Genomic DNA, 12,992 nt, shown 5'->3' with positions numbered 1-12,992 from the left:
AATTCAACGTTATTAGGGCGCGTTTTATAACATATGCCTATCTCGCCAACAGATGGCGTTAAAGGGTTAAAACTTCTTAAATTATGAACGACGGCGTTATGTAATGTGGGTAGTCAAATTCAATTTAGACACTGCATCTTGCATTTCTCGGTATGGTTTCGTAATTTGCCGGCAATGGGTTGGTTAATGAGCGTACATGAGGCAATAAAAGTCATAGCATATAAAGGATCAATCAAGTTTAATCAACATTTTCGAGATCACAAACTCTGTGATAAGAGAGTTATAATTTTATAATCCAAATTTTTAATTTTGTACAAAATATCATCTCTCGAATCTTTTTATTTATAATAAATGTGAAATGCAAATAAAGTTCCTCCCATCGGAGCAGCTGGGTTCGGGCCGCGGGCCGCGGCCACGGTGGACAATATTTAACATTACAATAATACACTCTATTATTTAGGAATGTACTTACAATATTAATAATCTCTCAATAATTTATAATTTTGATCACAGTTTCCTTAACTGTTAACTTTAACATATAATACAATTCCGAGTGACATCGAGAATGTCTACTACATATATAAAATACTGAGCAATAGAAAACAATTACACAACGAGTCTAGCTCTAACGCGATAGAGTCATCTATACCTTAACAATATTACCTTGTTCGCACGATTGGCACATCGAATACGATCGCATCCTTTCGCTATTTGGTTTGGTATCTGTCCACAACCGGGATAAGTGGACAGTGTGGACTGGACACTGTCCGTCCATCCTCCCTACACCCGCACGCGCGAGGCGCTCACACGCACCACACACACCTAAATACACCGTGAACGGTTGAAAGGACGCCGTGACTTAGCATTAAGTTTTGACTTGAGGTAGAACATAGGGGTCCAACTATAAACTATAAGGATACAACTAGGAATGTAATCATCAAATGGCAACATACAGCGATACTATTAATAATTATTATATGTATATTCAGAATGTGTGCATCGGAAATCAATTTGTTTAAGATCCATTTAACAGACACTACACTTATTATATTTGTTAAACTGGAAAACTGTAATTATTAAAGACGTTCAAGGAGGCGGCTCGACGAACTCCGCAAACAGTGTTGGGTCTTAACTACTCTTACGACTAAAGGGAAATAATGCATAGCTTTTCTTTTAGAACAAAGAAATTACGCAAATTTGGCTACACATATCACAAGTGAACGCTTACTGGCGACGTAGACTACATATGTACACATAATTGAAGATTCCCTGTAGCGAGGGGGCCGACTGTAACCCGCCTATTTGCGACGCGCTGGATCGAGCGTAGCGGCGGGCGTGCGGCGTGCTCGCAAATTGTGCAGCAGCGCACGCAGTTGGTGCACGTGCATGCGGGTCACGCTCGGGTCGGCGCTCGCCTCCAGCCACGCCAGGAACTTGTCGCCGTGCTCCAGCGCCTCGGCCGCGCCCGCTTCCCACTCGCCGGGCAACGCGGCCGCGACTCGCGCGTCCGCCGTGCCATTGTTGAACAGTAGACTGTCGAGCACGGTGCGAGCCTTGGCCTGGCTCTTGTTTTCGGCGGGCTCCTTGTTTTCGGCGCCTGCGCCGGGGCTGGCGGCCGGCTCGGCCACGCGCACCGATTCGCCACTCGGCTCTCGCATTTCACCATTCTGCTGGGGCTGCACCGGGCTCCTTGTGCTAGTTCGCTCCTCCTCGGTTTTCCCTTTCGTTAGGTGCGAGTACAGAATGTTCTCTGATGTCTTTTCTTTTGGTACCTGTGAGGCCGACTTGAGCTTGTCCTCCGGCAGAGGCATCGCTCCGCCAAACTGTTTGTAATACTGCCACAGCCAGGAGTTCCTATTGTAGTCGAGGTGTGAACTGATAGGGACCGTTGGAGCAACGGGCTTTGGTGGAAGGCTCGGTTCGCTCTTCCCGAGGGTTAGAGGGTGAGCCGCCGTGGTCTGCGATGTAAGATCGAGCATGGCCTGTTGTGTCTTGAGCCAGTACCACAGGGAGTCATCGACCGGCTGGTTAGCAGTGGTGGATGAGACGTGATGACTTGATTTGGAGCTGTGTCGCGAATACGGGTCCGAGTGAGAGTAGTGGTGGGTCTTGCTGCGGTGCTTGCTCGGTTCGTTAATGTTGAGGACGCCATTATGAGCGGGCTTGGGCGAGCGCACAGACCGTAACGCGCGGCTTGCGGGCTGCGCGGACAGCGCCGATAGGCCTGGGTTCAGCTGCGCTAGAAGCGTCAAATTGGTGGCGATCTCATTGAAGCTGAGACCGAGGTGTGAATGAGAAAGACCAGGCAGGTGCGCGAGGCCGGATAGCGGGCTGATGGCGCTCATGGAGACGCTAGCACCAGGGTCGGGCCTGCGGTCGCGGGGAGATGGCGGAGCTGGGGCGGGATCTGCACGGCGGGTGGTCAGCTCTACAGGAGCATCACTGGGAGGGGAGGGGTGCGGGGCGTGCGCGGGAGCCGGCGCCGGAGCTGACAAGTCGAGGCCGGCGTGAGGCTGCGGCGCGGGCGAAGTCGCGGCGGGCGACTCGGTGCGCGCGCGTTTTTCCAGCGGCTCAGTGTCGCTGCTCTTATCGGTGTCAGGCGAGGACAATCGCGATGTCATGTAGCGCAGCTTGTCCTCGTTCTTGCACCACCCGCGCAGCGTGGACTCGGGCACGCCGATGTCGCGCGCGACAGACGCCTTGGACTCGCCATCATTCACGCGCTGGATCGCCTCGATCTTGTCGCCGGGCGTCAGCGCGCGCATTGGACGCTTGCCCTTCGTCGCCATTGTACCACCTCGCCTTCTGCAACAAAATTATAACATTTTAGAACAACTGTTACAGTTAACAAACATATACATTAATTTGCTCAAGTTTCAAGTTGCTACAGATGATGGCTAATCTTGTGGTTCGTGTCCGTAATTTAAAACAAGTATTTATTATTATGTAACATCATTCTTATTCAAGCCAACATAACACAAAGACACTAATGAGAAGTGGCTAAATTTAATTTAGACCTTGAAAGTTATCTCGTCTTTCCGACCGTGAACTTTTCGCAAAGAAGCACTAATTAAGGTCGATATTCCTAAAGGGTTTGAATCTCCTATCACCTAATAATTGCTTATGACAGGAAGATCTTATAATAAAGTAAAATTTCAAGTTTATACAATCAATTAATAGCAAACTTTGTTACATATTCTTAAAGACTTGAAGAGGCTGATTTTGATTAATATGTTATCTCGGAAATTAATAAACTGGAGAGTTTATTAATTTAAGTAGGTGTCCCGCGATGATAATGTGAATGTCGCAAATAAATTGAACAATGTCCTGTTTACCTACAATGTCACAGATTGCACAAAAACAGACGCGGCCGTTGCACCGCGCGTTATCAGCGTGTATTGCATCGCATACAAACAACGGACTACCGAGTACCGACGGTAACACGTTTATTCATTTACGAAACTTCTGAAACGCAATTTAGGTAATAGAGTTTACGCGAACACATAAACTTGCGAAAAGATAAACAAAAAGAAGACATAAAATTATGACCTACGACAACAGTGGGCGGCAAAAGTTGTCGGGTCGTTGACACGGTGACCTTGTACGCGCCTCGCTCTCGGTCACCGGTAGATGGCGCCGCGTGTTCCGAATCGTGCACCGCTTATTTAGATGTGTAATGTAAACTGTTTTGACGTTTGTGACAACATTTTATTTTTTTACTATGACTTGATTTACTCGTTTTCTTGCTGGATCGCTTTTATTTCCAGGTTTACGTTTCACACACATTTTATATTTTAAAACATTTATTTGTATCTTATGATTTTTATAGCTATCAATTAGTTATTATCCTGTCTGTTTGTGCATATATTTTATGTTCGTTTTTAAGTTACGTACCTATTTTTATATAATGCTACTCAGTGTTTTTGTTTTGTAACTATTTTTTCATGACTTCATTACCAAATTATGTAGTGTATGTATATTATTTGTAAGTGTAGTGTAAGTTTATATTAACCGTTAGCTTTCTTGATCCTATAAGTACAATATACCTATGTAACAAAAAGTTTGGGGGTAGTTTTAATTTTAACGATTATAGAAGTAGGTTTTAAAACTATTAAGATAAAAATATTTTCGGCTTTGAATTACATATTCTTAATTAAATGTAGTGAAGGCAAAAGCTAAAGATTTTGTGTATTTTTTATTAGAATTAGCCTAGCTGAGGTCACCAGAATTTACACAATGTAATTTTTTAAAATATAAGTTAGTCTTAAACGGTAGCTATTATAAGAGTTTATATATAAAATGTAATTTCCATTTGCCAAGTAAATAGAACTTTATCTTTAGTGCAGCACCGTTTAATAAGTAGGTAGTGGTCGCAAAAAATATACAAACAACGACGATTAAACAAATCACCATTTAACATCATGAACTCATCACATCATTGATCTGACTTCAAAATATTGCGTCTTACCGCCAAGATTTGATTTTGAAAAGTTAAGGTAAAACTCTCTTCTACCTAGGTACTCTAACTGCAGCTTAGTTTTCCATAACTGACGCAAAAAGTAAAATTAACCCAGGAACAAATTCACAAAAATAACATAAAACTAAACCCTTAAAACTTCAGCAAAGTTTCTTCTTGTTTTGGTCTGCAAATTAGTGGGATCCTGCCTAAACAACAGGTAGTCTTTACCTAGTTGTAAACTAATCTAACTTTTGTCGACTTCGCACTGAACTTACTTGCGAGCCGGCACGTGCGCGCTGTTTACAATGTCCGAGAGTGCCGCCGTTTTGCAGGAGTGTCTTAGCACTGAACAAGCGTATCACGGGTGCGCCGAGCGCTCACTGATCACTGTCACACTGATCTCGAGTCACGGTCGCGGGACGTCCGTCGCGGGGCGCGCGCGGCGACTGTGTGCGGTGATAAGGCCCGGCCGCGGCCGGCCGCTTCTCGCCTTTGTGTCCGGCCGGGCGCCCCGCGCCCCGCGACCTCCGCGCCGCCGCGCGGTAAACACCGGCCTAGCCCCCGCACTTTATTATTGCAATTAATTCCCTTCGACGCATCAGCTTTTTCGGCGACCATTACCCTCGCGACAATCGCCCCGTATTCGAGCGGTCCTTTTTCCAAGTTCGGCCGTGGAAAGTTTCCGTTTTCGGAACAATGAAGACGCCCCTTCAAAAGTTGAAGTACTAAACTTTGTCTCTTAATATCGTCTCGCGCTCGTCTACGAAGTAACTAGTTAGCAACTAATTACGCAGTTTTGTTCTTTCAACAGACAAACTTTGATTAGATAAGTGTTTGTTTACTGGCGATTATATTTTCGGGGTTGCTACGCGTCGTAGCGGCCGCTACGACCGGTTACGTGATTCTTTAGTTTTAAAACCGTTACGAGTTTCGAGTCCGTTCACTGCAGGTTTTCTTTTGCGGTTTGTCCGTTTCCGTTTCCAAGCGCGATCGTGTCAAAAGTGGACTTCCACTTTCGTAGACAATGGAGCTGGCATCTGTAGGCCCTCGGAGTAATGAATGTTAGCAGTTAGCTAGTGATTAGTGAGGCGGTGTGCGTCGCGCTGCCTGGTGATTAGTTGGCAGGCGGCCAGGGCTTTCCTTGAGGCCTCGAACGCGGCGTGGGAGGCCATTGTTAACCCGTAAACACTAACACCACGAACGGACAGAATACTCATGAAGCCAAAAGCAGTTGGGGAAAGAATAACATAACCTAAACCTTCAAAAAAACTTTCTAGTATCAGTTTTAACTGCGTCAATTCGCTATAAACTTTATTATTAGTAACTCGTTGTTATTGTTTACCTACCTGTTAAGTGTTAGCGTAGCTAATCCATCGCCTAAGTCGTGTAGTTTCCTAGTTTCCCACGTGCGTGGTGTTTGATAACGCCTATCCATTCACATTATTAGCGCGTTAGCGTTTACATTACATTGCACACTTTGTTTTTGATTTTATCCAGTCTGTTTAATTTATTTAAAAGGTTATTTAACGATTAGTTAAAACTTGTTATTTTGTGGAGTAAAATAGTGGACATGTTTAAATGGAAGAGATAGAAAATTAAGACAATAAATAGGTATTTATGTAGGTACCTGTAGTTATCATTTATAAGTCCAAATTTTATAAAATAATAAGGTTAAGTACACTTATCGCAAAATATACAAGGAAATTTCCTTAAATGTTACCCAAACAGCACTACGTTAGTTTTTGATATGCCATCACTGGTTTAGAATTATATAATGCTTCCATCAATGGAGTCTTCAAAAAGTTTCCAAAACTACGAGTACCTAGGTATGATGGTTAGCTATGTAGCTGCGAGCATGATAACTACCTATATTAATAATAATTAAAATTCATTTGTCCAATTTTCCGAAAAAAATTGGTAATTATTTAAATTGGTTTATCCAAAATCCTTAATGGGCATCAATTAATATGTGTATCTATAACAAGGTCTCGTGAACCCATCACATCACACTGAAAAAATAGGCTTCTCTATTAAATTAACAATTCAAATGCATGTAGGTACGTTAGTACTTCTCGGTGCCTATTTATTTATTTTATGAGAACGGATAATTAATATCAACAGACTCAACAGTACCTACGTAAGACAAGGCTGAAAGCGTCAGAGATTACTATACTACCTATTGGCGTAGCAACAGATCGCATATACCTACGAGTACTTTATGTAGTTGGTTGCGACACTGCACCGATAGCATGATAGGTAGGTACCTAATACGTACGCGGAAAGTCGAGGCTTTTGCCATGAACTCGCGCGTGACAGGCAGGATTGTTCAACCGGCACAACAACACTGAAATGTAAAATGATTCTCGAGCTTGCCCTTAGAGAATCTCGGAAGAATGCGAAAAACCAATAAATAGTCAGGTAGTTTGTAGGCAGTGTACGGACGTAAGTTTCCCGGGCTGTGTAAAGCAAGTTTTGCTTTGAATTAGCGGGGATGATAGATTATGTATTTACTTGATATACGAGTATGTTAGCTTTTACAGATCAGGGGACCTAGCCGCGTGAAAATCGTTTAATAGAAATCGGCATGCCATATGTATAAGAATGATTACTTACGTTTCGTTTTCGTTGCATCTTATTAAGGTACATACATACTTGTAAAATGGATATTTTTTGTGTAGTTTTTATAAAAAAAATTGACCCTTTGGAAAAAAAATTGTGCATCGTGGCTAGGCCTGTACCTACCCTGTACTGGTTAAATGGTAGGTACTCTTCTCCATACAAAGCTCTAAAGAAAAAGTTGAAACCGCTTTTTATTAGGTTTACTTATTTACAAAGATGATGACGTGTCATTAACATGCGAATAGAATTGCCAAGCTAAGGTATAGGTACCTAGCTGTACGTGCAATAAAAATGAATTCACCAGGACGCTCGTTCGCCATGCAGTCACCGACATTAAACCGCTACCTAGCGACAGTAGCGACGCACCCATCCTTGACTGTCAGCTCTGACTCAGCTCAAGTGACCTATAGATACCTCGCGACTAAAAACTCAAGCCGCGGCGAGTGCACTCGCGATCGGGCTAATGAGTGTGTGGGCGAGCGAGGGGCGGGGGGGGGGGGTCGAGGGGGCGGCAGGGGGGGAGGTAATGGCGCGCGGCGTCGGATGTCGCCGGGGGGTGCCGCGCCGATAACAAAATCACTAGAGAACGTTACGCGGGGATGTGCGAATGAAGATGGCGTGGATGCGGTATGTTGGAATAGGTAATTGAGAATATTGAGATTGCAATGATGCGCAAAGTCAGATAGCATCAAAACCTCCGTGTACGGTTACACCGATTCTTGGATTTAGTACTTAGCCGAATAGGCCAACGGGCTACTAACAGTTGCACAATCTGGAAAGCGCTAAGATATGAACGAGGGACGAAACGCGAAAAAAATATATTATTTAACGAAAAATACCCGGACGTCATACATATCATGCGGTATTGAGTGAATATTACGGTTTGAGTGCAGCGAAACCGTCATCATTTTATTATGAATGACGTTAGAGCATAGCAAAAAGGAGTCAGTTCTGCTCTGCAGAAAAACTAGAAATATGATACCAAACTCACATTCTTGTGTCTCCACATTTGGATGCATTTTCTGACCAAGGGATTTCCTTGACGATTCTTGCTCTACCTACTCGCTACACAATTTCTGGTTTTGTTTAGGTTCCTAAGTCATAAAGTAAGTTATAGCCGTTATATATGTACATAGCCGGCTTTTGATTTTATCACGGGCATTTCTAGCTACAAAAACTTGTCGATACAAATAATGCAACCTACCACATCCGCGTTTCCTCGGCCGCGGGAGATCGGCAATGCCCGAAATACAGTGCAGGCAGGGCGCCGCGCCGTAAATCGACGACGGCGGGCCTTTGTGTGGCCTCGGCCGACACACACACCGGCCGACAGTCCAAGACACACAAGAACACACACCAGATAAACAAGGCACAGAAGGTTTGGTTGTGATGGGTACAGCGCGCGGTCAGCTAGGACTATAGGACTGCCCAGTGAAGTAGAGTCAGAGAAGTTTATAAGGAAGGAAGGAAGGAAGGAAGAAAAGGAAAATGATGAATATCCGTTCACGGTGCAGGGATCAGCTAAGACTGGCTAGGGAGATGGGATATTGAGAAGTTCCAGAAGCCAAGAAAAGCCAATAGACAAAAAGTTCTTTCGGCAGAGACATCCACACCGGTCAAAAGATACAAACGATATATGGTGTGATTGCGACTAGCCGACAAACTATACCCGAGCCGACAGAAACGATTTGTTTACTGATTTACAGCAGCGTAAATTATGAGACAATTAGTACTAGAAACTGAAATAAAGGACAGAAGTCGTCAAAAGACAAGGAAAAGGCACTTAACATCTCATAAATTGAAAATACCGGAGATATCTATAGGTACAGGTACCACCTCTAATATGTATCCCGAGCTGTAATCTACATATATGTTGTTCTCATTCGCAGAGATGTGAAAAATACTTTATAAAAAGTATTTAAATACAAAATACAAATACTTCCTTGATTATAGTATTTCAAATGCAAAATACAAAATAGTTTTTGAATTTGTATTTAAATACAAAATACGAAATAGGTATTTTCAAAATACTTTTTAAAAATACAAATACTTTGCGATAAAAGGTACTCTGAGTAGTGAATACCTAGTCTGAATTAAAAAGTATTACTCGGAATTTCCGAGTTGAAAAGACTTTAGACTCTTTATTCTTTGAAATCAATCCTCTATCTAAAGTGCATATTTCTAGTTGTTTGCTCATATTAACCCGTAGGATGTAGGTATGGATGATGGTTTTTAACGGCCAACTTTTAAAGCATTAATTTGTAATGTTTTACAGCTAGTATAATGCCTCTCGTTAGTGTGGTGAAAACGTCTCGTTTGTGTTTCAGCAGGGCAGAAAAGTTTGTTCTCCTCTCGTGCCTTGAAACCCTCGCAACACTCAAGATTCCACTTTTTTAACCACTCGCTACGCTTGTGGTCATGTGCGACGTTACTATACTAAACAGATTCAACAGTTCCATGTTAAAAGAATGAGAGAGTTGCCAGGATTGTAACATCAGAAGAGATTGTAACTCCTACCTACATTACCTACCTACTATAAAGTATTTTGTATTTTGAAAATAGAAAATAGGTCCCAAAAACTATTTCAAATAAAATACAAAATAGTTTTCTTCAAAAGGTATTTAAATACAAAATACAAAATAGGTATTTTGCATTTTGTATTTGCATTTTAAATACAAGTATTTCAAATAAGTCACATCTCTGCTCATTCGATTCCACCATTCACAAGAAAAGAATTCAGCTTGGTTGGAAAGTAAGCCTAAGCTCAAAACTCAAAGATTCAGTGAACTTTTAGGTTAGAATTATAGCCGACGAACCTAACAATTACTTATACGGTTTTCAACTGTCATTCAGCCGTAGTGGACCTGCTGCACAAGCACACTGTGCCTGGAGCCATGGTTATAGTACAGTCGGTGATATGTGTGCGATTAAGGTGTGCAGACACTTTCAAATGCGTGCGTAGGCGCGCCTGAGGTGACCTAACGGTTGCAACTGGGACTTGCGGGTCGACGGGCGGCGCGAGGCGTGACAATGATCAAGGTTTCGTTATTCACCCAAGTGTTGTAAGGGCTACCTCTTGCTACAATCTGCTTGATCAATAAGCATGCTTGGTATATTTGAAGTAATGTAAGTTTGGTGTGACAGAGACATTTGAGTGACCTAAGGATGCGCGGGAGGCTGGGAGCGCGTTACAAGAAAAAACCCGCCCACAAATATATAGATAATAATTAGCATCACAACATATTGACCTCTGTTTATTTTTCAATTACAAACTATATTGGAATAAGCGATTCACATTTTTTGTTATTTATTTTGCATCGTGTTGAAGATTTCATTTCCGACATAATGATGACAGCGATATGGTTATATCACAATAATTCAGGGTTAGATTTCCGGTACTGACAGGAAAATATTACTTCCAGATATCTACATAATAATAATAATTTTATCCTTATAGAAACCCGATCATTTCGTCCTTTATAACGTCATCACAATTAATTTATGACGTTTGATACATTTACATGATGTTGTAGGAAAACCAATATATTCACGCAAGTCTTGCAAAATAAAATAGGTTGGTAACAGCGCCAATAATATTCTCGACTCGCTACCACTCAGTCCGGTCGCTATAGTAACCAAATTTGAAAGGCCATGTCGCATGACGTAGGTCTACCCAGTTTCATATTTAGCATCCATTGTATTTACGAAAAAAAATTTCAAAAACCCTTTGTTGATTCGCGTGGCCGGTGTTTTAATTGCAAAAATGGAGCCACTGTGTTTATTTATAGTAAAGAACGATTTAAAAGCGACGTCTGACTGCCGCCAGCGAATATCACGTGCTTGTTTTCCCTAAGCTCGACTGCATCGGTGCATGCGCAAATGCATCCGCGTCGCGGCCGCGGACGCGAGGTCGCGCTTGACGCATACTGTCACGGCCCTGCATATCTCTAACCTAACCGCACTACACGGCATTATATAAAATTATATGCGCGATATATCGCACGATTTATTTAGGTACTCATCTGTAGTTATGAAACGCTTGATCGGTCAACGTCGCGGAGCGCGGTCTCCTGCGGTCATAATTTCATAATCAATTAAATTATTTTATTGATTTCGCAGACATTTAATTGTCTTCGGGAACTGATTCTATTCTAAATAAAAAGGTGTGATTGACTAAACTAGTCACTGTCACTATATTACGTATTCACCGAGATTCTATGGACAATTGTCAACCCAACCAAACCGTACGACTTACAGTTTTCCCTAAACTGCATGGCTCCGTGTGTGATGGCGTCCGGGATGATTCACCCATTATCGTCTGAACACGGACAAAATTCTTTCGTTATTAAGAGCCAACAGGAGTGGTCATTCCTCCATACAAACGTACTCCTCGTTTTCCTCCGTGGTTTTTGAAGCTAGAGCAATGATTTTTTCAACACAGATTAATATTGTCAGTATCTGTGTCGGACCGTTTTGCTTTTTGTGATATTTTTGTTTTTTAAGGCGCTAGAGCCCTTCAAAAATGGCCAAAATGGCCTAATTGACTATGCCGCAATGAGAGGCGTGGTATTCAAAACTGATATCAATTAGCCAAAAAAGCAAAACGGTCCGACACAGATAATTTCATAATCATTTAGATTTCCAAATTTGGTTACGATTGGTTAAGTTTTGGAGGAGGAAAAAGAGGACTACGAAACCTCGATTTTTGTCATTTTTACGCAGGATTTTTCGCCTCAGCTGCAGTTGTCCCTATCGCACTAATTTTAGGGGCGGAGTCAAGTTTCTAAATACGTACACAGCCAGAAAAGTGATGGGCAATAGTCGACATTTAATGTCGATAATCTAGTGATGTAAGAAGTTATCGATAAACCGTCTTGTGTGAAAATATCTAGATCCTCCTAAGACACAAGGGGTTTTGCGTTGAGAGGGAACACATTTTTGTAGTTACATAGGTACAATCTATTTTGAACTTTTTGATTCTAATATCTCAAATTAGAAATCAAAATCAAAAATATTTTATTGCATGGTGGGTTTACAAAAATTTTAGGTACAGTCACGCTCCGTAATTGTCGAGCAATTTAAGGTCCTAGCTAGGGAATGCAATCTCGCACCAAGATTGGCGATTCGAGATCTCGCACGAAAAATCCGAATCGAGATTGGGTGTTTCGAGATCTCGACAGTCAGGTTTTCGGGATCGAGATTAATATCTCGACGAGATCGAATTTGACAAAGAAACTAAAAATGTGTTATTTTAATCAAAAATCTCTAAGAATTCCATACATATAGACATCGTAAAATCGGGCGTATCGAGATATTCCTAGGAATAAAATGAAACGCCGACATTTCATGATCTGCCTAGCGAACACCAGCCATTTTGTGCAAACCTCAAGGTGTGATATTCTGATATTCCTATCCTATAGTCTATAGGCAAATTAAACTACTACTACTAAAATACCTAAAACTGGTAGAGTCTGTGCGGAAAGAGAAGAGTCGTGGAATGTATGGGGCTCAATACATTCCACAACTCTTCTCTTTCCGCACAGACTCTATGGACGTGTTCCTCGTGGTCTCCAGAATATGAATAGACCGGTTTTTATTTTATGGAGGGGGGGGGGGACGTGTCGAAAAAAAGGAAAAAGTGGGCGGCCGACCAGCATTGATATTTGTTCACGTCTTTAGTCCTATGGGACCGATCGGTTCGTGTGAGATGTCGTTTGAAAGAGTATTAAACGTGCAATTATTGTTTTATAATAACCGTAGTCATAACTGCAGTCATTTACAAAATATTTAAAATATATGATTTTTTACCGTGCATGGATGGCATAAGTACTGACAAAACATGCGTCTAACTCAATAAATTATAACTTTACCGCAATTAATGTTATTATAAAATATACGAAAAATTTCATTAGCT

The 12,992-nt window shown here is 42.0% G+C and overlaps 2 protein-coding genes across 3 annotated transcripts in view; one reads left to right on the top strand and one right to left on the bottom strand.

Moving 5' to 3' along the window:
• The window catches only part of LOC134673661 (dynein regulatory complex subunit 7), a 189,016-nt gene that overhangs the window by 1,064 nt on the left and 174,960 nt on the right, over window positions 1-12,992 (top strand). The gene's annotated exons all lie outside the window — the stretch shown is intronic.
• Window positions 222-4,925, bottom strand: LOC134673384 (protein distal antenna-like). Its single transcript, XM_063531353.1, has 2 exons — window positions 4,735-4,925; window positions 222-2,805 (listed from the first exon to the last, which is right to left on the bottom strand). The coding sequence occupies exon 2, from the start codon at window positions 2,787-2,789 to the stop codon at window positions 1,299-1,301; it is 1,491 nt and encodes a 496-aa protein (XP_063387423.1). The 5' UTR covers window positions 2,790-2,805; window positions 4,735-4,925; the 3' UTR covers window positions 222-1,298.

This window comes from Cydia fagiglandana, chromosome 18, assembly GCF_963556715.1.
Source record: "Cydia fagiglandana chromosome 18, ilCydFagi1.1, whole genome shotgun sequence".
NCBI lineage: Eukaryota > Metazoa > Arthropoda > Insecta > Lepidoptera > Tortricidae > Cydia > Cydia fagiglandana.
This window is presented reverse-complemented; position numbering and strand designations above follow the sequence as displayed.

Bases quoted from the DNA above. Each gene is read 5' to 3' on its own strand.
- LOC134673384 (XM_063531353.1), bottom strand. From the start codon at position 2,789: ATGGCGACGAAGGGCAAGCGTCCAATGCGCGCGCTGACGCCCGGCGAC.